The 27,869-nt window shown below is 48.5% G+C and overlaps 1 protein-coding gene across 1 annotated transcript; it reads left to right on the top strand.

Annotated features, from left to right (window-relative positions):
- Positions 1-370: 370 nt before the first annotated feature.
- On the top strand, positions 371-27,807 carry RS1 (retinoschisin 1). Its single transcript, XM_056131134.1, has 6 exons — positions 371-422; positions 9,979-10,004; positions 11,211-11,313; positions 21,383-21,524; positions 24,824-25,019; positions 27,655-27,807. The coding sequence occupies exons 1-6, from the start codon at positions 371-373 to the stop codon at positions 27,805-27,807; spliced, it is 672 nt and encodes a 223-aa protein (XP_055987109.1).
- Positions 27,808-27,869: the final 62 nt, after the last annotated feature.

Here is a 27,869-nt window from a genome sequence, read left to right on the forward strand (position 1 = left end):
ATATTTGTGCTTATCTGGCAAGAAATTGCTCAAGGTCACCCATTTGAAGAAAGAAGATGGCTGAAAGGATTAAGATCTGGGTCTTCTGATTCTAGTTTCTATGACCCTCCACTGCTTCCCTTGCATCTAAAGATAGAATCAAACCAATACCTCCCTTTGCACAGCTGACTTCAGTTGACATTAGCTTCTCCTCTGAGACTTTCTTACTGAGGTAGCCAACTGTATGGGTTAACTTGGTAGGGCTCAACCAAAGCCCTAAGAACGAAATAGAATAAGGTGCTTAAAGAGGCCAGGGCTCAAGTTAAGCTTCTGCTGCTGGGAAATCTCTCCACTCTGATAAGGAAGAGCTGAGGCCAAGGACAAGGGGAGAATGCCACGCAAGATAGAAGGCCTCCTGGTTTTACTTCTCTTCGGCTATGAAGGTATGTGCCATCCAGCCTGAACATTTATCAGAACCTCATATTCTAATTGTGCTGATAATCTAGCTGATTGATAGAAATGCCACCTGAGTAATTAAAATACCTATCAGTAGGTATGGTCATTAGTATATATCATTAATGAACAATTAGGTTGGTGTGGATGTGACTTCTTAGCTTGCCACAGGCTTTCTGGTTCCGTGAGGAGCTTCTAAATTAAACAGTGATTTCAATAGGACAGAGGAACTAAAGGGCTTCAGCAACTGCAAAAAATAAAAGAAGCGGGAAGTTGCAACAATAAGAAAGGGTGTGGATCCTTGAGAATTGTTGGCATTAAAGTGAAGGAATTGGAGGATTTCCTCTGCTATCACCCAACACTATTGGGCGAAAGAGGATGCTATTTATGACTGTTGGTATAGCCGGTCTAAAACAAGTCTCGGGCAGATTGATGAGAGGTTACCCTGGCTTAAATATGGATTAATGTAACTCATGAGTACCCCTAATGCGAATACAAAACATGAGCCAGTGGAGAGTCAGGAACCCTTCACAGTTCACTCTTTTCAGTCACTTTAAAATTTTTTCGATCTGGGGTTGGAAAGACAGTGCAGGGGATAAGGCACTTGCCCAGCATGTGGCTGACCCCACTTGGATACCCAGAACTGCTTATGGCCCCCTGAATACAGCCAGGACTTATCACTAAACACAGAGCCAGAAGTACAGCCTGGGCACTGCCATGTGTGTCCCCTGCCCACTCCCCTAAAACAAAAACCTTAAAAAATTTGTGTTTCAAATAGGAGACTAAAACCCAAGAATAGCTGAGATAAGTACCAGGAGGATTACTCCATGGCTTTGAGGACAGCCGCACACGCTAGGGGAAAAGGCAGTTCAGATAGAGAAGGGAGCACCAAATAAAGGGTGTTGGGAGGTTCCTCTCAGGATGGGAAATGCTTGATGAGAGTAGACTATAGTTCAAACAAGATTGCCACTCAATGTCTCCTTTGCAAACCACAGCACTCAAAAGGAGAGAGATAATGGAGGGGAATGCCCTGCCACAGTGGTAGGGTGGGATGGGCGGATGGGGGGTGGGAGGGATACTGGGACTGGTGGTGGTGGAGAATGGGCACTGGTGGAGGGATGGGTATTCGATCATTGTATAACTGAAACCCAAGCACAAAAATTTGTAAGTCTACAACTGTACCTCATGGTGTTTCACTAATAAAAAAAAATTGTGTTTCCCCCAAAAACTGTCAGGCATCATCACTCCTGAACACAAAGCCAAGAATAGATCCTGAGCTCTTTTGGGCCCCCAAACAAAACAAGCCAAAACATTCTAAAACTGGTTAAATAAGAAAATGTAAAAAAGGCAGCTCAGATAGACAAGGGAGCACCAAATAAAGGGTGTTGGGATAAAGAATCCTCCCAGGATAGGAGAAGCATGCTGAAAGTAGACTATAGACCAAACATGATTGCCACTCAATGCCTCTTTTTCAAACCACAGCACCCAAAAGGAGACAGAGAACAAAAGGGAATGCCCTGCCACAGAGGCAGGGTGGGATGGGGGGGGATGGGGAGGAAGGATACTGGGATCTGTGGTGGTGGGAAATGGGCACTGGTGGAGGGATGGGTATTTGATCATTGTATAATTGAAATCCAAGCACAAAATTTGTAAGTCTACAACTGTACCTCATGGTGTCTCACTAATAAAAATTTAAAAAAATGTAAATAAGGAAAATTTAAAGGCACCCTCCAGCCTTTAAATTCTCTCTCAAGCTCTCTGCACTCAGGGGTCACTCCAAGTCGGGTTCAGGGGACCATCTGAGGTAGCGGTGAATCAGCCTGGGTCTGCTGCATGCAAGACAAGCACTGTACCCTCTGTTCTATTGCTCCAGCTACCCAACTTATTTCTAAGAACCACTTGCACTGTTTTCCATCCACATCTTTGCAATTCAGAGACTAACTGTCCCAGAAATTCTTCACTTTAAGAAACTTTGGGAAGGGGGTGTGGTGTTGGGGCAGAGAGATAGCAAGGCTCTTGTACACGCCTGACATGGGTTCAATCCCTGGCATCCAGTATGGTCCCCCAAGCACCACCAGGAGTGATTCCTGAGTGCAGAGCCAGGAGTAACTTATAAGCACCACTGGGAATGCCCCCCCCCCCGAAAAAAAACAAAGAAAAGATGCTCTGGATTTTTTTTATTGTTTTCTCTTTACTCCTTGAAGTTGCATCGGCAAAAATGTCTAAACTGAGCCTTTACAGACTCATCTCCCTGGTTCTCAGACATCACAGGGTTCACCCCAAACCGCTCCTCTTCATGATTAGTGTTGTGATTCCTTCACTTGAGCCTCATCCCTGGGTACCTGCTATAAGGTTGAACATTGTGGGAAGGCTTGAATGCCAGCCAGCTCCTTGCTGTTTCTGCAGGGTGGAGTCTAATGACCCTGTCCTACGGCAACCTGAGCTCCCAATGGGAAGAAGCCCTGTAAAAACTCACAACCCATTACTAAATTAGATCCACTCTGTAATCACAGACAATCACAGACATGCTGCAAGAAGGAGAGAATCTACTGCTCCTTACAGCTTACCAATCTTTCTTTGTGCATGACTGGCGAGCTCCAGACATTTCCACAGAGTTTAGGATCTTATCTGTCCAGATGGATCGGAATGTGGTCCCAGGGAAAAGGGCTAAGAAGCTGACATTCTCTTATCCGCCAAACCCAGGCACTGCGCCCTCACTTGCCATAGAAGCAGGGCCGCCAGCCGGACAAGGCCAGGGTGACTGGCCACCTATGTATGAAACAGAGAAAAAAGCCAGGACACAATTGCTACACGTAATCGGCTTACAGTGCAGATGGAGAAATAAAGCTGTCAAGTCTCCTGGAAAAGATGTATTCCATTGCACAGCTGGGAAGCTGAAGACAAAGATTCTTTGTCTAATTTACTCTGTGGCTCCTTATTTGTGGGAAATCAGGTAAATGGAATGACTCCAATTCTGCACTGGATGTAGGCTCACTTGGGAATCACAGAAAAGCACAACCTATAACTGAGGCAGACTGGGATGAATGTTAGGTTGGAAATTTCGGATTCAATGCCAGTAATGATTCTAATGATATTGGTCTATTACTTGGTCTTAAATATTATATATGTATGTATACAGACACACACACACACACACACACACACACACACACACACACACCCTATTATTGTATTTTAAAATCACCAGCCTTGTGCTTACAGGTGAGAATGACCTCTTTGCCGCATGTGTTCATCTGGGAAAGCAGATTTCCTTTTTATAGCAGCTTCACTGAAATGTAATTTTACATACTGTTAAATCCCGCTTTTAAAGTGCTGTGCATGGGGCCGGAGCCATAGCACAGCAGGTAGGGTGGCTGCACTTACCTGGTGGCTGACCCGAGTTCAATCACTGGTACCCCAGATGGTCTCCCAGAGCCCACAGCGGCGATCCCTGAACTCAGCAGCAGAAGTAAGCCCTGAGTACCATATGTTGTGGCCCCCAAAACAAAAGAAAACGGAAGAAGACAAAGTGTGCTATTTAGGGCGGGAGAGATAATACAAAGGTTAAGGCATCTGCACTGTATACATTTCGATCCCTGGCACTGCATATGATCCCCTAAGCCCCACGACTAGTCCCTGAGCACAGAGCCAAGAATAATCTCTGACACTGCCAGTTGCGGCACAATAACCACCCCCCATTAACTGTCACTGTCACTGTCCTTCCGTTGTTCATCGATTTGCTCGAGCAGGCCCAGTAACGTCTCCATGGTGAAAATTGTTACTGTGTTTGGCGCGGGTAGCTTGCCAGGCTTTGGCGTGCGGGTGAGATACTCTTGGTAGCTTGCCAGGCTCTCCGAGAGGGGCGGAGGAATCGAACTCGGGTTGGCCATGTTGGCCGCTTGCAAGGCAAACGCCCTACCCCCTGTGCTATCACTCCAGCCCCAACCCCATTAAAGAGAAAATAATGTGTTATTTGGTGGTTCAGGGTAGATTTATGATTTCTGGAGTGAACAGCCTAGTTGTAGAACATTTTTACCATTCCAAAGGAACCCCGGAAGCACCCTCTCAGCCCCAGCCCCAGTGCCTGGCAAGCACCAATGTGCTCTCCTCCACCATACATTTGCCTATTGTGGATTTTCCATTTCAATGGAATTGTGGACCATATGGTCTTTTATCTTTTGCTTAGTCTATGTTTTTGAGGTTCGTCTGTGTTGAAGCATGTACAGATAATAGAATTACCCCTCCATATACCTCGCCTAAAATAGCAACACTTTGACTCAGAAGCAATTCCCTCCTCTCTTGTTGACTAGGGGACCGTACAGCAGCCTGCCGGCTTTATCCTGTGCCCCATCCTTCTCCCATCAGTTGGAAGCATTCATGATTGGATGCTTTTCTTCATCTGTTCCGTGGGAAGGAGAGCCCTGTATTTGGTGATTGATAGATTTGAGAACCCTGTCCAACATAGATGGAGAGGCAGAGATGAATAAAGTGAAGGAAATAGGAGAAGTTTATTTGGGTGTGCTCCCAGTTGGATCCCTGTGAACCTCTGGTGAGGCTGGGATAGAGCAGTGCCCTGGGAAAGACTAAGGGGGCTTTTAAGTTGTCTTGGGCGGGGATGGGTGGGGGAGGTGGAAAGGGGACCGGACAAAGACCAGAGGAACCGGTGTGCCTGGTCTGGCCTGGTATCTGTAGGGGATGATGTGAGGAAGCACAGAATGCAGCCTGGTGGCTACTGTCACCAGATGGGGCATAAGTCCTGTCTTATGAGCTGGGGGCAGGGTGATCGCTGACTCTGGGAATGTCACTATCTCATCCGCTGGCAGCCATTGGGTCCTTCCTGAGCAAACCTTACAGTGATAGCCAATGAAAGGGTTGCAACACATCATTTCTAGGTGTGTTTCGCATGCATTGTTCCCTTGCAGCTTGCAAGCGACATTGAAAGAGAGTGATGTGGCCAACTTCAGGCGGCCCGCTGGGTGGCCCTCTGAGCAAAAGGCGGCAGGAAAGGCAGGCACCTCCAAAGCTTGCCTGGCCACTCTGAGTCTCCCCAGCCCTGTTTCCCTTCACTCCTTCTGTTCGTGCTCTCTCTGGGTATTAGGAAGTGTTGTACTCAGACATGCTTCGGCTGCTTTTTCTGCGATTTTAATCATTGTGGGGATGACAGCAGCCGCCTTGCTGCTTCTTGGGTGACAGCTTTTCCAGTGAAAATGCTCCTTGTTCCTTGTCTCTCAGCTCATTTCCATAAGGAGTCGGGGCCCCTCCCAGCTCCGTGCTGCCTATAAACAAATGCTTTCTGGGGAGAGAAGCCATGAAGGAAACCATCCTGAGAGCTGCCCACCAGCTGTGCCTGCCAAAGACTTGGAGACCAGGCCCCACTCGGAGGCTGCCAGGGATCAAACCAGGGTAGTCCGCACCCAAGGCCAGTGCCCTATGCTCCAGCCTGGCGACTATTCTATGACTCTGGAAGCAGCTGATCTTTTGTGGGGTGTAAGACAGGAATCTAAGGGGAACCTTTTCCCCTGCTGTCTATGTTCAGGCTTTGAGATTTGGACAATAAGGATGTGATGCCTTTATAATTGGAACAACAATAAAGTCATTTGCTGTGTTGAAAATTGCAAATGTTGGGGCTAGAGCAATAGCACAGCAGGTAGGGCGTTTGCCTTGCACGCAGCCAACCTGGGTTCGATTCCCAGCATCCCATATGGCCCCCTGAGCACCGCCAGGAAGCCAGGAATAATTCCTGAGTGCATGAGCCAGGAGTTACCCCTGTGCATTGCCGGGTGTGACCCCCCCCAAAAAAAGAAAGTGGGAAATGTAGATTTTAACTGTTGATATTTTATTTTGGGGGGTCATACTGGAGTGGGGTCTCTTCTGAGAGTGCTTGGGGGACCCTGCATTGCCAGGATTCCCTGAGCCTCCAGTGTGCAAAGCTGCTCTCTCTCTCCAGCCCAGAAATGGAGCTTTAAAACAGTGCCATGTGATGGAAACTTCTGGCTGAGGGAAATGTTCTGGACATGTGCCTTTCGGCACCGGAAGCTCTAGCCATAAAAGTGATTAAGCACTTGAAAAGAATCTTGTGTGACTGAGAAATCGAATGTTTAATTTTTCTAATGTTAACTAATTGAAATTCAAATAGCCACTTGGAATAGCGTCTACTGCATCGAACAGATCTGAGGAGCCCTAATGATTTTAGGCGAGTGTATAACTGCCTCTTTTCCTATCAAAGGCTGTGTCCATTCTCTTTATTCATACTCTGATAGTTTATGTATAGGTCTTTTTGGTTTGATTTGTTCTGTTTTGTTTGGGGGCCACACCCAGCAATGCTCAGGGATTACTCCTGCCTCCTACCTCAGAAATTATTCCATTTGGAATCAGAGGACCATGTGATATGTTAGGGGTTGAACCCAGGTCCACTGCATGCAAGGCAAACTCACTACCTGCTATTCTATCATTCCAGCCCCTATATGTTAGGTTTTTAATTTGAGTAGTTGCCACACTTGGCAACTACTCCCTACTTTTGCTCAGAGTTCACTTCTGGGAGTGCTCAGGGATCACTCTAGGGGTTGTTTGGGGACCATGCAATGCCAGGGATCAAATTTGGGGTGCCTACATGCAAAGCATGTTCTCTAGTCCTTTGAACTATCTCTCTGGCCCTAGGTTAAATTTCATGTTACATTTGTACCCTTTCAGATTTTCCATATTATTTCCATGGTGTTGGTACTATGTAGCCTATATATATTCGAGACAAACCTAAAGAATGTTTTCCCACTATGTTCTAGTCCAAAATATCCTAACTGTGCTTCAACAGGGAGGAAGTGGGAGTCCCGACCAGCACAGTGGCAGGAGGAGGCAAGGATAATGAATGAGAGTGAACTCAGGGGAAAGGAACATTGTTCCACAGCCTTGCTTAGATAGCAGGTTCTCAAATATGGATTGATTTAAGGGTCTTGGTTTTTCTAGTACCTGGGACTGAACCCAGGGCTTCCAACATGCGAAATACATGGCTCAACTATATTGTTTAAAAAAAAAACAGGGAAGGGACTGGAGAGATAGTTCAGTGGATAGGCTCTTGCCTTGCACGCAACTGACCTCAGTTTCCATCCCTGGCATCCCTGGAAGTCCCCTGAGTTCCTCCAGGGTGCTCCCTGAGCCCAGAGCCATAAAAAATGCCCTAAGCATTGTTAGGTGTTTCCCCATGCCCACCCCCCATACCAATAAAAAAACAACAACAAAATGAAAACATGGACGAGCCTGAGAATATTTAGGGTATAGCATTAAAAGTGTTGCCATCGCTACAAGCATTATTGGTGCTTTTTCTTCCTTGTTGTGACATTAATGTATTTTCCAAAGTTCTTTAGCACTGTAACACTGTCCTCCCATTGTTCATTGATTTGCTCGAGTGGGCCCAGTAACATCTCCATTGTGAGACTTGTTGTTACTGTGTTTGGCATATTGAATACGTCACGGGTAGCTTGCCAGGCTTTGCTGCGGGGGCGAGATACTCTTGGTAGCTTGCCGGGCTCTCCAAGGGGGTCGGAGGAATCAAACTCAGGTCAGCCGTGCAAGGCAAATGCCCTACCCGCTGTGCTATTGCTCCAAAGTTCTGTTATGGATAAAAATAATAATTCTCCTAAATGCTCCACATCATTAATCATCAGGGAGATGCAGATCAAAACCACAATGAGATATCATTTCACACCACAGAGACTGGCCCATATCCACGAGAACAAAAGCAACTGGTGCTGGCGCGGATGTGGCGAGAAAGGGACACTCCTTCACTGCTGGTGGGAATGCCGACTGGTTCAGCCCTTTTGGAAAACAGCATGGACAATTCTCAAAAAATTAGAAATTGAGCTCCCATTTGACCCAGCAAAACCACTCCTGGGAATATATCCCAGAGAGGCAAAAAAGTATAGTCGAAGTGACATCTGCAATTGTTTGTTCATTGCAGCACTCTTTTTTTTTTAATTTTTTTTTTATTAGTGAAACACCATGAGGTACAGTTGTAGATTTACAATTTTTTGTGCTTGGGTTTGATTATACAATGATCAGATACCCATCCCTCCACCAGTGCCCATTTTCCACCACCATGGATAATATCCCCCCCACCCCCATCCCCCTATCCCCCCCTGCCTCTGTGGCAGGGCAATCCCCTGTGTTCTCTCTCTCCTTTTGGGTGTTGTGGTCTGCAAAAGAGGCATTGAGTGGCAAACATGTTCAGTCCATAGTCCACTTTCGACATGCATCTCCCCTCCTGGGAGGGTCCTCCAAACACCCTTTATTTGGTGTTCCCTTCTCTGTCTGAGCTGCCCTTTCCTCTAGAATGCCCGACTGGCCACTAAGCTATGGAGTAATCCTCCTGGTGCTGATCTCAGCTATTCTTGGGTATTAATCTCATATTTTGTTACTTTATATCCCCCAGATGAATGCAATCTTTCTATGTCTATCCCTCTCTTTCTGACTCATTTCGCTTAGCATGATACTTTCCATGTTGTACCACTTGTATGTAAATTTCATGACTTCATCTTTTCTAACAGCTACATAGTACTCCATTGTGTAGGTGTACCAAAGTTTCTTTAACCAGTCATCTGTTCTTGGGCATTCAGGTTTCTTCCAGTTTCTGGCTATTGTAAAGAGTGCTCATTGCAGCACTCTTTACAATAGCCAGAATCTGGAAAAAACCTGAGTGCCTGAGGACAGATGACTGGTTAAAGAAACTTGGGTACATTTACACAATGGAGTACTATGTAGCTGTTAGAAAAGACAAAGTCATGAAATTTATGTACAAGTGGTACTACATGGAAAGTATCATGCTAAGCGAAGTGAGTCAGAAAGAGAGGGACAGAGATAGAAAGATTGCATTCATCTGGGGAACATAAAGTAACAAAATAGGAGACTAACATCCAAGAATGGCCAAGATTAGTACCAGGAATTTTACTCCATGGCTTGAAGGCCAACCACACATGCTAGGGGAAAAGGGAGCTCAGATAGAGAAGGGAACACCAAATAAAGGATGTTGGGAGGATCCTCCCAGGATGGGAGAAGCATGCTGAAAGTAGACTATAGACCAAACATGATTGTCACCCATTGCCTCTTTTGCAAAACACAACACCCAATAAGAGAGAGAGAACAAAAGGGAATGCCCTGCCACAGAGGTAGGATGGGATGGGGGGTGGGGGGGTGGGAGGGATACTGGGATCCGTGGTGGTGGGAAATGGGCACTGGTGGAGGAAAGGGTATTTGATCATTGTATAATTGAAACCCAAGCACAAAAATTTGTAAATCTACAACTGTACCTCATTATGTCTCACTAATAAAAATTTAAAAAAAATAATTCTCCTGGACCTTCTGCTTAGTTTTCCTGCCTCTAGTTTCCCAGATCAGGCGCGTGTGGTACCCAGCAGACTTATTTTGCTTGACTTCTTCCAGAAGAGGCTGGGCTATTGCTCATGGGACTATTTTCACATCACTCTGCCATGTAATGAATCATTTTGTTGAATTTCTTTCTTTTAAATCTGTTTTCTCCTCTGCTGTCCTTCTACTCAGCCACACTGGGATTATCGTCCACTGAGGTATGTGAAAGTTGGCATTTACATGGATATTGTTACTCAAGGATTTTTCTGACCAAAAATAATGTTCAGACACACCTGAACGTTCATGTTCGGTGCATGTTTGCTGCTAGAACCCCGCAACAATGTGGGCGGCCCTGTAAAACTTGTCCACGGAATGTTTGCTTTTATGTTTGCACCAGACTGTAGCCTTTTAATTGTACAATAGCGTCATGCCTAAAAATAGCAGGTATACCTTCAATTAAAAATACTCTATGATTGGCAGGAGATGTGGCCCAAAGTTAGAGCAGTTGCCTTGCGCCCTTGCACGTGTGAGGCCCTGGGTTTGATCCCTGGTGCCAAAAAAAAAAAAAAAGCTTTCTGACTAAGCAGTACTAATTATTATATGGACCTCCATCCTGTCTAATCTTCTCTTTGGAGGGAGAGTCTTGTAAACAACAAATTATCAGTGCAGTGAGAAAAAGCAAAATGCAACACAAGGTCTGCCTGCCAAGGGGTCCTCACTGAGGCAAAAAAATGTACTCTTCAAAGCTTTTTGTTGCTGTTTTGCTTAGGTTTTTGTTTTGTTTTGTTGGTTTTGGGCCACATCTGGCTGACTCCTGGTTCTGTGCTCAGAGAGCACTCCTAGTGGGGCTCAGAGGACCATATGGGGTGCTGAGGATTGAACTGCGGTCAGCCACGTGCAAGGCAGTTGCCCTCCTCACTGTGCTGTCACTCTGGCCCAAAGGGTTTGTTTTTGGATTTGTTTTTGTTTTGCTCTAAGACCCAACGCAGGGCCTTCCCCGTGCAGGGCCAGTGCTGTACTACTGAGCCACATCCCTCACCCCTCCAAATATACTTTTTTTCTGGCGATGTCCAAAGTACGTTTTTACCTGTGTGTGCTGTCAGGCTGGGCTTCCGATGAGATTCCAGTGAGTGGAGGTCCTTGAATTTGGGGCTTCTTGAAATCAGATGTGGGGAGCTCAATCCCAAACTGGGACCCCCCAAGCCCCTCAAAGATAATGCAGATGGGGTGAAAATTGCCTCCTGCATGGGGGTGCCTGGGGAAATTCTGGCTGTCACGGTGGGTGGCAAATGCCTCTCTTTGAGGCTGGAGTTACACTATACTGCTATGTGCATGAGTAGCCTGAGGCCACAGGTCACAGGGCAGCAGGTATGCGTGGACAGGTCATCCCAGTTCCAACTCTTGAGTTTTCTGCCTCCCTGCAGGATGAGGCCGAGGATCCCTGGTACCACAAAGTTTGCAAGTGTGACTGCCACGGAGGTGCCAACACCTTGTGGTCGGCAGGTGCCACCTTAGACTGCATACCAGGTGAGTGTCCCCTGTCCTTGGGATACTAGACTCTTTTTTTGGGGGGGTGGGCACATCCTGCATTGCACAGGGGTTACTCCTGGCTCATGCACTCAGGAATTACTCCTGGCGCTGCTCAGGGGACCATATGGGATGCTGGGAATCCAACCCGGGTTGGCCGCGTGCAAGGCAAACGCCCTACCCGCTGTGCTATTGCTCCAGCCCCGGGATACCAGACTCTTGGGATGTCCCTGGGCTGACCTGTGTGCCCCTCTGCAAGCTCATGCTTGGAGGGCACTGTCATGAAACGGCTCCCAGTTCTCTGCCCAGGAGCCACAGTAAGATGGTTGAACTGTGGGCCAGGTAGGCTAGTGGTATTGCTGGAAACGAATCCGCAATGGACGGTGGAGCATTGTGAAGGGCTCAGCTACACACCTGCCTGTCTCCTTTCTTTCTGTTTTGTTTTGGGGTCACACCTGGCCATGCTCAGGGATTACTCCTGGCAGGACTTGGGGGAACCATACCAAGTGCTGGGAATCGAACCTGAGTTGGCTGCGTGCAAGGCGAGTGCCCTACCCACTGTACTGTCTCTCCAAGCCCCTGTCTCATTTATTAATACCAAGGCTCTTGCTTCAGCCCTTTTCTTCTTCTTTTTTGTTTAATTTATTTTTTTATTAGTGAAACACTTTGAGGTACAGTTGTAGACTTACAAATTTTTGTGCTTGGGTTTCAATTATTTAATGATCGAATACCCATCCCTCCACCACTGCCCATCCTCCACCACCACTGATCCCAGTACCCCTCCCATCCCCCATCCCCCCCCCCATCCTACCCTGCTTTTGTGGCAGGGCATTCCCCTTTGTTCTCTCTCTACTTTTTGGTGCTGTGGTAGGCAAAAGAGGCACCGAGAGGCAATCATGCTCGGTCTACAGTCTACTTTCAGCATGCATCTCCCATCCTGGGAGGATCCTCCCAACACCCTTTATTTGGTGCTCCCTTTTCTATCTGAGCTGCCTTTTCCCCCAGCATGCGCGGCTGGCCTCCAAGCTATGCAGTGAACCTCCTGGTACTTATCTCGGCTATTCTTGGGTGTTAGTCTCCTGTTTTGTTATTTTATGTTCCCCAGATGAATGCAATCTTTCTATGTCTGTCCCTCTCTTTCTGACTCATTTCGCTTAGCATGATACTTTCCATATTGTACCACTTGTATGTAAATTTCATGACTTCATTTTTTCTAACTGCTACATAGTATTCCATTGTGTAGATGTACCGAAGTTTCTTTAGCCAGTCATCTGTTCTCGGGCACTCTGTTTTTTTTTTCTCTAGATTCTAGCTACTGTAAACAGTGCTGAAATGAGCAAACAAGTGCAGATGTCACTTCTACTATACTTTTTTGCCTCTCTGGGATATATTCCCAGAAATGGTATTGCTGGGTCAAATAGGAGCTCAAATTCTAATTTTTTGAGAATTGTTCATACTGTTTTCCAGAAGCCAGCCCTTTTCTTTGCAACGAAAATAAGAGCACCAGGCCTGGATCTTTATTGCTTGTGCCCCCCGCCCCCATGCAGCCCCACATTCTGCCCCATCACCTCCATTCACAGAGGGTGTGGCTGAGTGAGTGGCTCCAGCCAAGGGGGCAGATGACCCTGCAGGGCTGGGCTCAGCATCCTGGCTCTTCCCTTTTTGCCTGGGAAAGTGGCTTCTCCAACCTGGTCCTGGGTGAGTTTAGGGGAACAACCCATAGCGGCCAAGCCTCTGGGGAGGGACACAAACCTTGGTGGTGTGAAGCCTCTCACATTTCCGGGACTGTTTGTCACGCAGCAGAGCATCTGGAAGACTGTTGGTCTCAGTTCTTCTATTGGCTTTTGGCGAGCTACAGCAGCCATCAGCAACAGGCCATGACTGCTGAGTGCCCAGGTGCTTTGAGGGCCGAAGAAGGGGACAGTGCACTCAAATATCTTGTAGCAGCCCCGGCAGGCTGGAGCACTGCAGCAAGTTCAGCCGCTTACCACGTACATCCCCGGATTCAGACATTGGGGCAGCCCGGCTTATATTTGCTCCTATTCCCACCATGCAGCTCTCCCTGGGTACCAGAGCCTGCTCTGCAAGCAGCAGCCCTCGCCATCTCTCTCCAGGGTTCTGAGTGCTGGGCCTTGTCATTCACTTTACATAAGCTCCTAATAATAGCTGTGCAAGACAGGTTTGTGTGTCTCTTTGAGCTTCTCCTCATTATTTCATTAAATTTGCATTTGAATAGCGAAGTGTAGGGAACGGGAGGGGGTGTCTACAGTGGCTTTGACTGTCACTGTTTTCCTGTTTACTAAAGGGGTAGGAAATACTGTCTGACCAGAGTCTTCTACAAGAAGAGTGGGGTCTGAGGCGTGAGGAAAGCAGGAAGCGGAGCTTGGTTGGGTGAATGGGTGAGTCCCCTCTAGGACGTACCGCGGTGCTCTGAGGCTTAGCTCCCACGGCCATTACATACTGCTGTCTCCCCCTCATGCCCCAGTCCCATACCCACTACTGAAGCACTCTCCTTCATAAACCTTTCTGTTTATCTTTTGGCCTTTGGGGGCCACACCCAGAGGTATTCAGGAGTCACTTCTGGCCCTGCACTGAGGAATTACTCTGGCGGTGCTCAGGGGACCATATGGGATGCCAGGGATCAAACCCGGTTTGGCCGCGTGCAATGCTAATGCCCTACCCGCTGTGCTATGACTCCGGACCCTCTCTGTTTTATTTATTATTTATTATTATTATTATTATTTGCTTTTTGGGTCACGCCCGGTGATGCACAGGGGTTACTCTTGGCTCTGCACTCAGGAGTTACTCCTGGAGGTGCTCAGGGGACCATATGGGATGCTGGGAATCGAACCCGGGTTGGCCGTGTGCAAGGCAAACGCCCTACCCGCTGTGCTATCTCTCCAGCCTCCCCTCTCTGTTTTAGGGTATGGCCACACCTGGTGGTGCGTGGAATCTACTCCACACCTGGTGGTGCGTGGAATCTACTCCTGGCTCTATCCTTGGGGATCACTCCTGGGAGCTGTTCCCTTAGGCAAAGCCTGTGCTTATGGGGCTGGAGCAATAGCACAGTGGGTAGGGCGTTTGACTTGCACCAATCCGGCCAATCCGGGTTCGATTCCCAGCATCCCATATGGTCCCCTGAGCACCGCCAGGGGTAATTCCTGAGTGCAGAGCCAGGAGTAACCCCTGTGCAATGCCAGGTGTGACCCAAAAAGTCAAAAAAAAAAAAAGCCTGTGCTCAGCCCTCTGAGTCACTTCTCCAGCCAACAGTGCACTTAGCATTCAGCACCACCATCTTTCACGAAGTGCTGGGCACTGAGAGAAGACAAAAATGAAGGGGCTGAAAATGGTGAAACAAAGGTTCCCTATTTCGTGGAAACGAATCTCCTCGAGAGAGACCCGGGACCAGATAGCATCCGGTGCTGGAGAAGCTCTTTCTAAGAAGCACTAGAAGGCTCGAGCCAGCTCAGCGGGCTGAACACGTTTTGCATGCAGGAGGTGCACGTTTGATTTCCCGCACCACAGGGCCCCGGAGCAGCCCTTGAGCATCACCAGGTGTGGCCCTGAAATAAATAAAAGAAGAAATAGAAAAGTGATGATCCCTAGATTGGCTTTATCGACCCAATGGACTGTGAAGCTGAGAAGGGCCACAGGTTCCCCCCAAGTTCTAACTCTCCTCCCTGGGCCATTACCATGAACGGAAAGCGCCACAATCAGAAACTCCATTAGCTTTGGCGCTGTTCTTTCCTACCCCGCTGTTTTTCTCTCTGCCTTTTCTTAACAACATTATATTTCCGGGAAGGACAGACCGCAGCTTAGTGGGGAAAGGTTGGATTCCTTGGTGTTAAATGGTGAATGGGGGCAGCAGGACAAGCCACCGCCTGGTGGAAGTCATTCGCCCATCAGTGTCTTTGGTCTACAGCAGGGGGCCAATAGCAGCGCTGATGGCTCTGAGTGCTGGGATCCAGCTTCCGGAAGGACAGCCTAGAAAGCACGAAGCCACAGGGTCACTCACAGCCTGGCTGCTCCCAGCCAGTTTCCAGCCAGCGCAGGTGGCTGGCTGGGAGCATCACAGCCGCCTAGTCCTCGGCTCAACGCTACAAGAGATGCTCAAACGCAGGTCTGCCCTTAGCCCAAGAGCCAAGGTGGCCTGCGCCCGCCCCACCACGACAAGCGCTGTGGGGAGAATCCACGTGTACTCTGCTTCGGGGCTAGATTGGATATTGGATTTTCTCTTCAAGTTTAGACCCGAGTCTTCCATAAGTATCGCTCCCGTTCCCGTGCGTGTTCTCTATCTTCAAGCCTGATCCAATGTGCATCATGCAAGTCACGTGAATGTCCCTGAACACCCTTTGTGTTCCTTGACATTAACGTTCTTTACAAGCACGGCCGGCCTTCTTGTCTACAAATTGGGAAATTATATGGTGAATAGAGAAGTCTAGGCTATGAAGTGTGCTGAGCCCGAATTGGCAGCATATCACGAGTCTGCCTTTATCCATCTAATTACCGAATCAGCCCTCCGAAGAGGCACTTGTGCTGCCGTAGAGGATGCAGGTTTTCTTTCAAGGCAAACAGACTGAACGGCTTCCAGTGACGCTGGGGGAAGGAAAACTTGGGAAAGGCACATCTGTGCAAGTCTGCTGAGCCCCCCTCCCCCCCTTATTCACGCTGCTCAATTCATCTTGCTAGCTTGTGCCCCATGGATGGTTTCTTTCTGACTGGGCGAAAGAGCATTTTCAAGGCTCACCAACTTCCACACTGCCTCAGGCTTTAACACTCTCTCTCTCTCTCTCTCTCTCTCTCTCTCTCTCTCTCTCACATGTTTCTGCCATTTTCTCTGCGGCTCCTAAGTGGCTGCCCAGGACGGAGGTGAAACCGTTTGGTCCTCCCAGTTTCCTGGTTCACCCAGCCAAGCCAGACCAGCTGCGGGCTGAGCAAGCCAGAGCAGGTGACTGACTCACCCAGAGGGAGTGGACAGAGGATGAGGAGAGGGACAGGCATGTCGCAGGCAGGGGGTACAGTCCCCGGGGAGGCCTGCGGGTGATACAGAGGAGAAAGCAAAGGAGGTGGATCAGAAAAACACAGTGGAACATGAGTAGAGAGTGTCACTGCGCAGCGGGGGGGGGGGGGGGGAGTGAGGAAAGGCACGTTTTCTCATTTTCCAACTTCAGATACATCCCTCGGTCATGGACTGTGAGGCACCTGAAGACAGGATTCTGGAAGGTTCTTCCCATCCCTAGGCCCTCCCATATGGGTTCACAAGGGCTGCCTGGGGACCGGAATGTCTGCTCAGGTATAACGGCGGACTCAGGGCCTGGCCCACCTACCCACTTAAGGCAAACACTGGGGGTGCCTCTTTCTGCCTCTGAACCAAGCTTGGTCCTGGGAACCTTCCTTGGTTTCCTGAAGGGGATCCAGAACTCAGGAACTCCAACCCCCCTTGCCTTCCGCTGCCTCAGAGAAACCATTTTCTCCCTGATTCCAGGCTCCCACCATGTCTGTATCTTGGCAGGAGCCTCCAGGTCTAAAGCCTCCATCCACCGCCTCTCACTGACAGTCAGCTGATGCCTGTGAATCCTCCTCCATGAGTTTAAGAGATGAAAACAGTATGGGGTTTCCCCTCTTGAGTATCGTGTGCGCGTGTGCACGCATACACACACACACACACACACACACACACACACACACACACACACACACAGCCTTTATTCCTTCCAGGATCCGGGAGAACCAAGACCTTCAGAGAAGTGAATCTGCCGCGGCCGGCAGATGTGGGACAATGATGGGGACGGGACAGAATGGGAGACAAGAGAACCGGCGGGCTTGTTGCCCCTAAGAAGCATCATCAGGAAGACAAACATGAGCCGTGGCAGGAGGGACCTCAGTGGCTGAAGTGGCTGCCTTGCAAACTCCAGACTAGGAATTCGGTGGCCAGAGCCACCTCAGGCACTGAGCGCCAATTCAGCAGCCCTGGGGCCTGAGACCCTCGACCCCACATGCCATTTCCCATCACACTGCAGCCCTAGCAAGCACGTGTGTGACTGCTGCAGTGGCTTCAGCAAGCCCAGCCCTGCTCCACTGCCGTGTGTGTGTGTGTGTGTGTGTGTGTGTGTGTGTGTGTGTGTGTTGGCGGGGTGGGGGGGGGGCGGGGGGCGCGGCATCCGTGATCATTGTCTTGCCAACAAAGGGAAAGGGAGGAAAAGTGTAACAGTCATGCAAAACTCAAGCGGACACTGTGTCAGGAATCTGCCCTGCTACACCAATATTGGCTGCTGTGGGACCAAGCACTGCAAACTACCCTCTGCGTGTGTTACTGTGTATAATCCACCTTCTGGAGGCGGGCCCCACAGCTGTGTCCATTTCACAGATGATGCACCTAGCCAGAGAGACCTCAGCTCCCGGAAAGAGTGGGGTTCAACTCCAGGCTGCATTGGCTCTAAGCTGGAGTTTAAAAGAAACAGCGGTGAAGGTGAAGGAGAAGTGGAGAGATACTGCAGGGGTGAGACACTTGCCTTACATGCAGCAGGCCCTGGTTCAATCCCCGGCACAGCACATGGTTCCCCCAGCACCTTTGGGAGAGACTCCTGAGCACAAAAGCAGGAGTACCTCCACAGAACATTGCCAGGTGTGACTCCAAACCCAAAAACAAATAAGTTGCTTTGGTACTGGGGGTGAAACGCAGAGCCTCGCACACAGGAAGCATGTGTTGCTCCAGCACACGCCAGGCTGGCCCCTTTGGCTCATGTCCTGGGTGTCCACTAAAACCTCCTCTAGCTTTAGGCCATGGCCATGACCAACACAGATCAATGACCTCACCGTCCCTGGGGACAAGGCCTGAGATTGAGCCCATCTGTTCGTTCCCAGGTCTAGTCATCAGGTGCTGCCCCTGCTGAGACAGAGTAGTTCTGAATCTGTTTTGCTGTTTTAGGTCAAAGCCACAGGTTTGGTTTGTTTATTTTTGTTTGGGGGCCACACCCATTTGTGTCAGGTCCTATTCCTGGCTCATGCTCAGGAATTAGTCCTGGCGGCCTCAGGGGACCGTATGGGGTACGGGGGATAGAACCCAGGTTGGCAGCATGCAAGGCAAGCACCTTACCCTTGCACTATCTTTTTGGTCCCAGAGCCACAGGATTTGGGGGATTGTCTGGGTTGTTGGAGGTCCCATTGCCTGAATGGGGTGTGAAATGGCCTGCTTCTGAAAATTGCAAAGTACCTTTGGTCAGCCACATGGAACTGATCACTTGGACCATACTCCAGGGACTGGAAAGGTAGTACTGTGGCTAAGGCACTTCCCTTGTACGTGGCTGATCTGAGTTTTTTTGTTTGTTTGTTTTTGTTTTTGTTTTTTGCTTTTTGGGTCATACCTGGCGATGCACAGGGGTTACTCCTGGCTCTGCACTCAGGAGTTACTCCTGGCGGTGCTCAGGGGACCATATGGGATGCTGGGAATCGAACCCGGGTCGGCCGTGTGCAAGGCAAACGCCCTACCCGCTGTGCTATCTCTCCAGCCCAAGCTGATCCGAGTTTGATCCCAGCACTGCATATAGTTTCCCAAACAGCTCCAGAAGTAATCCCTGAGCACAGAGTCAGGAGTAATCCCTGAGTACTTTTGGCTGTGAAAACAAGAACAAAATAGGACACAATCCAGGTGGTTGGTCAGATGAAGTGTGGGACATGGGAACCCGATGTTGGTTCCCAGGCACAGCTGAAGCACTTGTCTTCCTGTTGAAGGTAATGAAATCCTAGTAAAATTGTTTGGCTCTTCATCTCTAATGGACACATCAGAAAACTAAACTTGATTTCCGGTGCCTGCAGTTTCACAATGAGCAAAGAATGAGCTTGTATTCATATGTGTATCCTTTACTTGTCTTTAGATATTCGGCTAGAAATCAGATTTGGTTATAAATAAGATACTCCTAAGTAGTGGCTAGTAGAATTTGGAGTCTGGTTTTCGTTCAGAATGTAGACATGGAACCAGGGTGAGGAGTTGTTCAAAGTTATCAGGGCTGAGATCCCTGCAGTTCTCTTACCCATCTCACCTCCATGGTGCAATAGGGCGGCTGTTGCTCCAGCCTTCTCTCTAGAAGAGGCAAGCAAAGCAATCGAAATCTCCAGCTGACATCCTTTTTTTTTTGCATTTTATTATTTATTTATTTTTTAAATTTTTATTAGTGAAACACCACGAGGTACAGTTGTAGACTTACAAATTTTTGTGCTTGGGTTTCAGTTATACAATGATCGAGTACCCATCCCTCCACCAGTGCCCATCCTCCACCACCACAGACCCCAGTATCCCTCCCACCTTCCATTCCCCCCCATCCCACCCTGCCTCTGTGGCAGGGCATTTCCTTTTGTTCTCTTTCTCCTTTTGGGTGCTGTGGTTTACAAAAGAGGCATTGAGTGGCAATCATGTTCGGTCTTTAGTCTACTTTCGTCCAGCTGACATCCTTTTATATTTCACTATTTAGAAACTGTCATCTATCGTGTGATCACTCTTAATTATAAGTGGGTGAGAATTGAGTTTTAAGCTGGCCTTGTGTCTAGCCCCAACAATACAAGGCTTCTTTACTGAGAAAAAAAGGACAAATGGATACAGAATTGGCAACCTATCATTCCAAATCAGTAGCACAATATAATTCGTAATGCAGGAGGAAATACATGAGAAGCAACAGGCAACTTCTAAGCACAAGTTCTGACTAATCTTATTTGTATATAAAAGGTACTTTTCAGTTTTCTACATTCAACACTCACACATCAGGTTCAACTGTCAGACTTGCCGCTATGAAATGTTTTGTCCCTAAGATTGGCATCATGTGCGGCTCCAGGACGTCAGTGGCCCTGGTGACACTGTAGCATGGCCAGACCCATGTGATGGAGGGAAAATGAGCACAGCATTTCTGTGTGACAGTTCGCTGCCAACCTCTTGGATTTTAGGTCTTTACCTTTTGGCTTTTTTGGGGGGTCACATCTGGATATGCTCAGGGCCTACTTTTGGTTCTTTCTCCCTCCTGGTGGTTTTGGGGGCAATCAAGTGGTGAGGTGTATCAAACATTAGTAAAGTAAAAAATCTTCATATTTATTTATTTTTGATGTGGGGAGACACACTGGCAGTGCTCAGGGGTGTTACTCCTGACTCTGTGTCAGGCGTCACTCCTGGTAGGGCTCAAGGGATCATATGCGGTGCTAGGTATTGAACCTCGGTTGGTTGCATGCAAGGCAAGTTTTTTACCTGTCATACTACCTCATCTGCCCTGCTGTATTTCTATTATGCATTTTGACTATGATTATTATGCATGAGAAGGACCTCTCATGGCAGTGGGGCAAAAGTGAATGCTTTAAAGGTCTGATTTTATAGAACAGGCACGAGTTGGCCAGTTTTCATCAATTTTTTTTTATTTTCAGTTCCAAATAGCACGTATTTAAAGAGATTCAGATGTGTTTATTTATAAAGCATGAGGAAGGAAGGGTTATAAAACCCAGCTCCCAGAAGCACACGGTCACATTTGCGGCCGTGCAACATCTTATTATCTCATTCTTGCTTTGGACAACCTGGCAGGCTACCGAATGTAACCTGCCCACACGGCAGAGTCTGGCAAACTCCCCGGGGCGTACCCAATATGCCAAATACCAGTAACAATGATGGGTCTCATTCTCCTAACCCTGAAAGAGCCTTGAATGTGGCACTTTTTAGAATCTCACGGCTAGGACAAAGGAGACATTACTGGTGCCTGCTCAAGGCAATCGACGAACAACAGGATGATCGTGATCGTGATCGTGACCTTTTTGGAGGAGGTGGTGTGCCCCTGAACCCCCTCACCCCCCTTTTACTCTTGTCACAAAACCACTGCCCTTAATTTTTCTGAACATTTCTTTGCGGCACTCTTCTTCCTTATCACTCTCATCTCACATGAGCCATGCATAGCCTTTCTCAGGGTGAACCCTGTGGCCAAGAAAAACCATTTCCACCTTCCAAAGCGAGACAGTTTGATTCTCTTGGAGTCACCTCATGCCTGCTGACTATGGCGGTGCCATATGACTGTGTCACTGTGTGTTGTTTTTCTTTTCTCAGAATGCCCCTATCATACACCACTGGGTTTTGAGTCAGGAGAAGTGACGTCGGACCAGATCACCTGCTCCAACCTGGGGCAGTATGTGGGCTGGTATTCCTCCTGGACTGCTAATAAGGCACGACTCAACAGTCAGGGGTTTGGGTAAGTGGGCAGCGGTTCGGGTGATATTCCACAAATAGTGACTGAGTGGGCTGGAGTGAAAGCACAGCAGGTAGGGTGTTTGCCTTGTAAGTGGCCAACCCAGGTTCGATTCCTCCGTCCGGCTTGGAGAGCCTGGCAAGCTACCGAGAGTGTCCTTCCTGCACAGCAGAGCCTGGCAAGCTCCCCGTGGCATATTTGGTATGCCAAAAACAGTAACAACAAGTCTCACAATGGAGACGTTACTGGTGCCTGCTTGAGCAAACTGATGAACAACGGGAGGACAGTGCTACAGTGCAGTGACTGAGCATCCTTCCAAGGCCAAGGAAAGGGGCAAGATACAGCAGCGAACGAAGGTGGGTGAGGTCCTGGCCTTTAGGAAGCACAACCTAGAGAGGAAGATAAAGTCTAAGCACCTAATCACAAATGATTACTTGGAGAGTGGGTTAGTGTCACGCAGGAGCAGAGAAAGGAAGTCAAAATGGAGAAAGGAAGCCCCCAAGGAAGGCTTTTTAAGGAACAGGCTTTGTTTTGTTGGTGAGGGGCCATACCCAGGGGTGCTGAGGGCTTCTGGCTCTACTCAGAGATCTCTCCTTGCGGAACTGGGAAGACCATATGCAGGGGTGGAGATCAAACTGTACAGTCACGTGCAAGGCGAAGACCTTAACCTCTGCACTACTTCTCTGGCCCATCAAGGGACTAGTTTTTTTTTTCTTTTTGGGTCACACCTGGCAATGCACAGGGGTTACTCCTGGCTCTGCACTCAAGTTACTCCTGGCGGTGCTCAGGGAACCATATGGGATACTGGGAATCAAACCCGGGTCAGCCGTGCGCAAGGCAAACGTCCTACTTGCTGTTCTATCGCTCCAGCCCGGGACTAGATTTTGAACCTGCCAATTGCATTTGTCTCAGGAGAGGAAACAGGGGAGGCACACAAAGTAGCAGGTGCAAAGGCCTCAACTTGGGAAGATCCCACAAAGGCATCGGTAGGGACCATAAGGGCCTGCAACGTTGGAGAGTAGGTAGGTGTGGCTGGAGGGGTCGGCAGGAGTGGGATGGTGCCAAGCCTTCTTAGCCAAGGGAAGGACTGGGGCCCTGATGACAGGGGTCATGGGAGGACCCTGAAAGTGTATTAGTTTGAATATAACCAGCATCTCATATGGTCCCCTGAACACCGCCAGGGATAATTCCTGAGTGCAGAGCCAGGAGTAACCCCTGTGCATCGCCAGGTGTGACCCCCCAAAAAAAGCAAAAAAAAAAAGTAAAAAAAAAAGAATACAAGTTTCTGCTGCTGTGATAAAAAGCTCCCCAAAGCACAAGGACTTAATGTAGAATTTCTGTGTGGCTCTTCTCATCTCTGAGAAGGTGAGGGCTAATTTGGTAGCTGGGTGTTCTTGGGGGCCCCCATGGGCCTTGGTGTTTCATCCTGAACAAGAAGAGTTTATCCTGATACCCAGATGGCTACTATAGTATCCTGTCAAGTCCACAATCTAGTCAGTAGAGAAAAGAGCTCATCTTTCCCTTGAGGGGACATGGGCAATCTTATTGGCCACTTAGAGCCCACTTCTCACTGACCGGAATTTGGTGATATGGTCCCACCCAGTTGTACAGGAGACTGGGAAATGGGATTGTAGTGGGATGGCCCATTGCCCAGATAAAACACAGAAATTCTACAGCCGAAGAAATTTGGGAAGAGGATATTGGGAGATCATTAGCTGCTGAGGAAAAGTTGAAATTGTGGAGGATCAGAATCAGATGCATATTTTAAAAATAATTTCCTGACTCCTCTGGGCTAGTTGTTTACTGGGAGACTAGTTAAAGAAGTGAGGGCATCAGTTCAGGCAAGGGGTGCTAGTGAGGAGGAAGAGAGGTAGTACAGCAGGTACGGTGCAGGGCTTGCACACAGTAAACCCAGGGTGAATCCTTGGCTCCCCATGTGGTTCCCTGAGCTCAGAACCAAGAGGAAGACTTGAGCACTGCCGGGCGTGTCCATCACTGTATCATTGTCATCCCGTTGTTCATGGATTTACTTGAGCAGATGTCAGTAATATCTTCATTCATCCCAGCCCTGAGATTTTAGCAGTGTCTTCTTACTTGTTTTTCCTAACGCTGCTATTTTGGAGGCTCTTTCAAGGTCAAGGGAATGAGACCCATTATTGTTACTGTTTTTGGCATATCGAAAACACCACAGGTAGTTTGCCAGGCTCTGCCTTGCGGGCGGGTGTGTCCATAAAACCAAACAAGGGAAAAATGCTAGTGATGTGGGCTCGTGTGGTGGCAGTGAAATGGCGAGACTTGAGAACCATTGGGAGGTGGTGCCAATAGGTGGGTTGGGTGGTTGGGGTGACAGAGAGTAAGAGGCCACCGCTGATTCTTGGATGGTTGCAGTGAACACCTGGATGGAGGTAGATGGAGATAACATCCAGAGAGATGAAAACTGGAAGGGGGCATGAGAGAAGGGGGCAGAAGCTCACTTTGGGATGTGTTTCATTTGGGATATGGGAAGGCTCAGATGTTGGCTGATCAGCAACTGATGTCCAGGATTTGGAAGTTAGGAAAGTTCTGGAATCGAAATAAAAAGCCAAGTCCCAACCACAGAGGTAGTCAAGAACTAGAAATGAACACAGACAAAGGAAACAGTGCAATAGAAGCACATGAGTATGCAACCCCCGCACCCCACACACTAATAAGAACACCAAAGGACACATGATAGTTTTCTCAATTTATGAGGGAGATGGCAGAGAACAAACCCACTCCTTCAATGGTGGTTTATGCTCCAACTGTCAGAAGGCTTTCCAGAGCCACTTGATTCAGAGTTCTCTGCAGATGATAGGCAGTCCTTTAAAGTCACAGACAGCCACCCCCAGTGAAGACACAAATGTATGAGGAGCATGAATGTGAAGGCAAAAAAAAAAAGGCTCGTGGAGAAAAACACCAGGAAACACTAATGAACAGGGAAGGGGCTGGCGGGCACAGTCACCGTGGGGACCCACGCTTGGAGGAGAGTCGTGTTCAGCCACACACTGAAGGTGATTTCAGCTACACTCCGAGGCATTTCTTTGACAAATTAGTTGAATCTGGCCATCATTCCTTAGCGGGTGGAGATCCAGCAGGAGAAAGGCTGTAAGAATAACAGGCTAAACACTTGTGGAAGCCCAGATTCTAGGTGTTTCAGAGTACGGCCACACTGTGAAAGAAACTTGGTGGGGGCAATCAGGCACTCAGATCTCTACCCACCCTTCCCACCTGAGTTTTGAAAGGGACCCGTGAACATCTCCTGAGGTTGGCGGTGTCTCTGGCAGGTGTGCGTGGCTCTCCAAATTCCAGGACAGCAACCAGTGGCTGCAGATCGACCTGAAGGAGATCAAGGTGATCTCGGGGATCCTTACCCAGGGGCGCTGTGACACCGATGAGTGGATGACCAAGTACAGTGTGCAGTACAGGAGTGATGAGAGCCTGAACTGGGTATTTTATAAGGACCAGACTGGAAACAACCGGGTAAGTGGGGCTTACCCCAGAGCCCCTTCAATGCCTCAGAGAATGAGTGTCGTTCTCAATGATCTGGACCCTCCTGTGAGCACAGAGTTGGCTGGTCAATACTGTCTATCAGGACTGTGCCACATTCACTCTCCGCTGGACATTCAGCTGCGAGAGTCTGATGCTCTGGTACCAAGGAGAAGTGCCCGTCCCTATCTGTACACTGGACCACTCCTGACTTTCATTTTGCTTTTTGCCTTCCTACTTCAGGCTGTACGGTGCCAGAGAGACCACCTGGAGGTGCCGAGAGGGGTGGCCTGTGGCTCTGGGGATTGGTTCAGGGTGTGGCACGTGCCAGGCACAGGATCAAAAGTCAGGACTTTGGATGAGATCAATTGCTGGGAACCTTTTGACAGCCCAGCAAGCTAAGCAGTAAGCAAATGGTTAAAAGTCCCCACGCACACACAAAGGCACTAAACTCTTTTTTTTTCTTTTTGGGTCACACCTGGCAATACACAGGGGTTACTCCTGGCTCATGCACTCAGGAATCACTCCTGGAGGTGCTCGGGGACCATATGGGATACTGGGAATTGAACCCAGGTCGGACGCGTGCAAGGCAAATGCCCTACCCACTGTGCTATCGCTCCAGCCGCAGCACTAAAATCTCTGAACAGCTTTTTGATCCTCATTCCCTGACAGTCAAGATCCAAACCTGTTCACCATGTTCACCATAGACTGAGTATCACAGACTCTTGAAACACACACACACACACACACACACACACACACGCATGCATAGACATATGAGTAAACATAACAAATAGGTATTCTACAAATATGTTTAACATGATTATAATAAACAAGAAATTAATTCACATTATACTACATACATAAAATATGTCATAGTAGTTTAATTAACACTAACAGAATTTTATAATAAATATAACAGATATTGTCAAAAATGTAAATGTATATTTGCAATGTGCAAAAAATGCTCTGGCTGTTTGGAAAATATTAATGGTCCTTTTGCTTGAGAACAAACCCTTCCCCCAGCTAATTTGGACAGAAAATCCGGTTAAGTAGATATGTGTGACTGAAAATCAGAAGGCTTTGTAGTCTCTGATGCCAATTCAGACAGCAAGACATGCATGGGATGGATTTCAAGGAGTTTGAACACAATAGGAAAGATCATCTTTATACTGGGACATTATTTCATTCCGTTCTTATTATTAGGGCTTTCAAAAAGATATGAGAATTCATTTTTCAGCCCCGGCTGTATTTCTGAAGGACTTGATGGCGCTTGCAAAGAGGCCTGTGCTCTCTGAGGCCTGTTTCTTCTTCCTTCTCTACCTTCTCTCTGGAGTAGGTTCAAGGGCAGTTCAAGGGCAAATGGCTTTCAGAAGGGGCTGTGGGTGTTGCTGTTGGGAAGAGCTCACAGCCAGGGGCGGCAGACCATCTTGTTTTTTGATGGATGAGGTCACTGTGGCAGCTGGCTTTTTTTTTTTTTAGGGTTTAAAAAATTTTTTTTTTCAGGACAAAATCCTTAAAGTGAATCAAATAATCCTCTCTCATCGAGCACAGTCCTGTGATTCTGGAAGGTGTGCAAAGGAGGATTTCCTGGCAAAGGCAGCCAAACTTTCACTGCAGTTCTTTTATGCTCCAGCCACTGCATCATTTATAGCTGGAAAAGAAGCAGCATAGTCCTTTAGCTCTTTACCTTCCCCCTTTCCAGAATCTTCCTCCTAAAAGTGTCTGTATCTGTTTCTTTTTTTTAAAACATCGGTCCAGGGCCAGGAGGACTTACGCACACCCTGTAGCTTGGGCTCACCTGAGAGATTTGACTTGAGCCTGACTCTGGAATACAGACTCACTCATTCTTCTTGATTCAGACAGTCCGTCTCAACCTTCCTTATAAAATAGAAATGAAAAAAAATAGAAATGAGTCAAGCCTAAGATGAGAACAGTGAGGATTTGTCCATGACGCCATCCCCGAGCGCCTTCTGGGAGGGTGGATATCTGCCTGTACCTTCTAAGCCAGCACTCACCTTCGTGCGACCGAGAAAGCAAACCGCTACTTAACTTCATTTACTCTTTGTGGTTTGGCAGCCAAACCGGCAGTGCTGGGTCGGATCCTAGGCCCAGCCCTGAACAGGAAGCCTCTCTCAGGCCATTAGCAGAACGTGGCCACCAAACTGGGTGTCAGATACAGCTCTAAGCACCCCCATACAGTGTCTTGGAGGTGCCCAAAGAGAGAGCGTATAGGTGTGAGAGACTGTGGAAGTGTGTGTGTGTGTGTGTGTGTGTGTGTGTGTGTGTTTGCGCGTGCGCACACACACGCGGGAAGCCTCTCAGGTCGTTAGCAGAACATGGCCACCAAACTGGGTAGCAGATACAGTTCTAAGCACCCCTATACAGTGACTTAGAGGTGCCCAAAGAGAGAGCGTGTAGGTGTGGGAGACTGTGGATGAGTGTGTGTGTGTGTGCACGCACACACACACACGCACATGTCTGTGTGTGTGTCTGTATGTCTTGGGCTGCGGGGGTTGAAATGGGCACATTTTCCCGTTAGAAGTTGGGGGCCAGCTCCAGGGAGGAATCATTCTACCTTCTTCCTGTGGCCCACGTGCCGAGGACAGGACTTCTTTCCTCTCTCTAGGTCTTCTACGGGAACTCAGACCGAACCTCCACGGTCCAGAACCTGCTGCGGCCGCCCATCATTGCCCGCTTCATCAGGCTCATCCCGCTCGGGTGGCACGTCCGCATTGCAATCCGGATGGAGCTGCTGCAGTGTGCCAGCAAGTGCGCCTGACCGGGCTGCGCTGGGGACTCTCCCCCTCTCTCCTCTCTCCTCTCTCCTCTCTCCCCCTCCCC

This window comes from Sorex fumeus, unplaced genomic scaffold (assembly GCF_029834395.1).
Source record: "Sorex fumeus unplaced genomic scaffold, SorFum_2.1 ptg000086l, whole genome shotgun sequence".
Lineage (NCBI taxonomy): Eukaryota > Metazoa > Chordata > Mammalia > Eulipotyphla > Soricidae > Sorex > Sorex fumeus.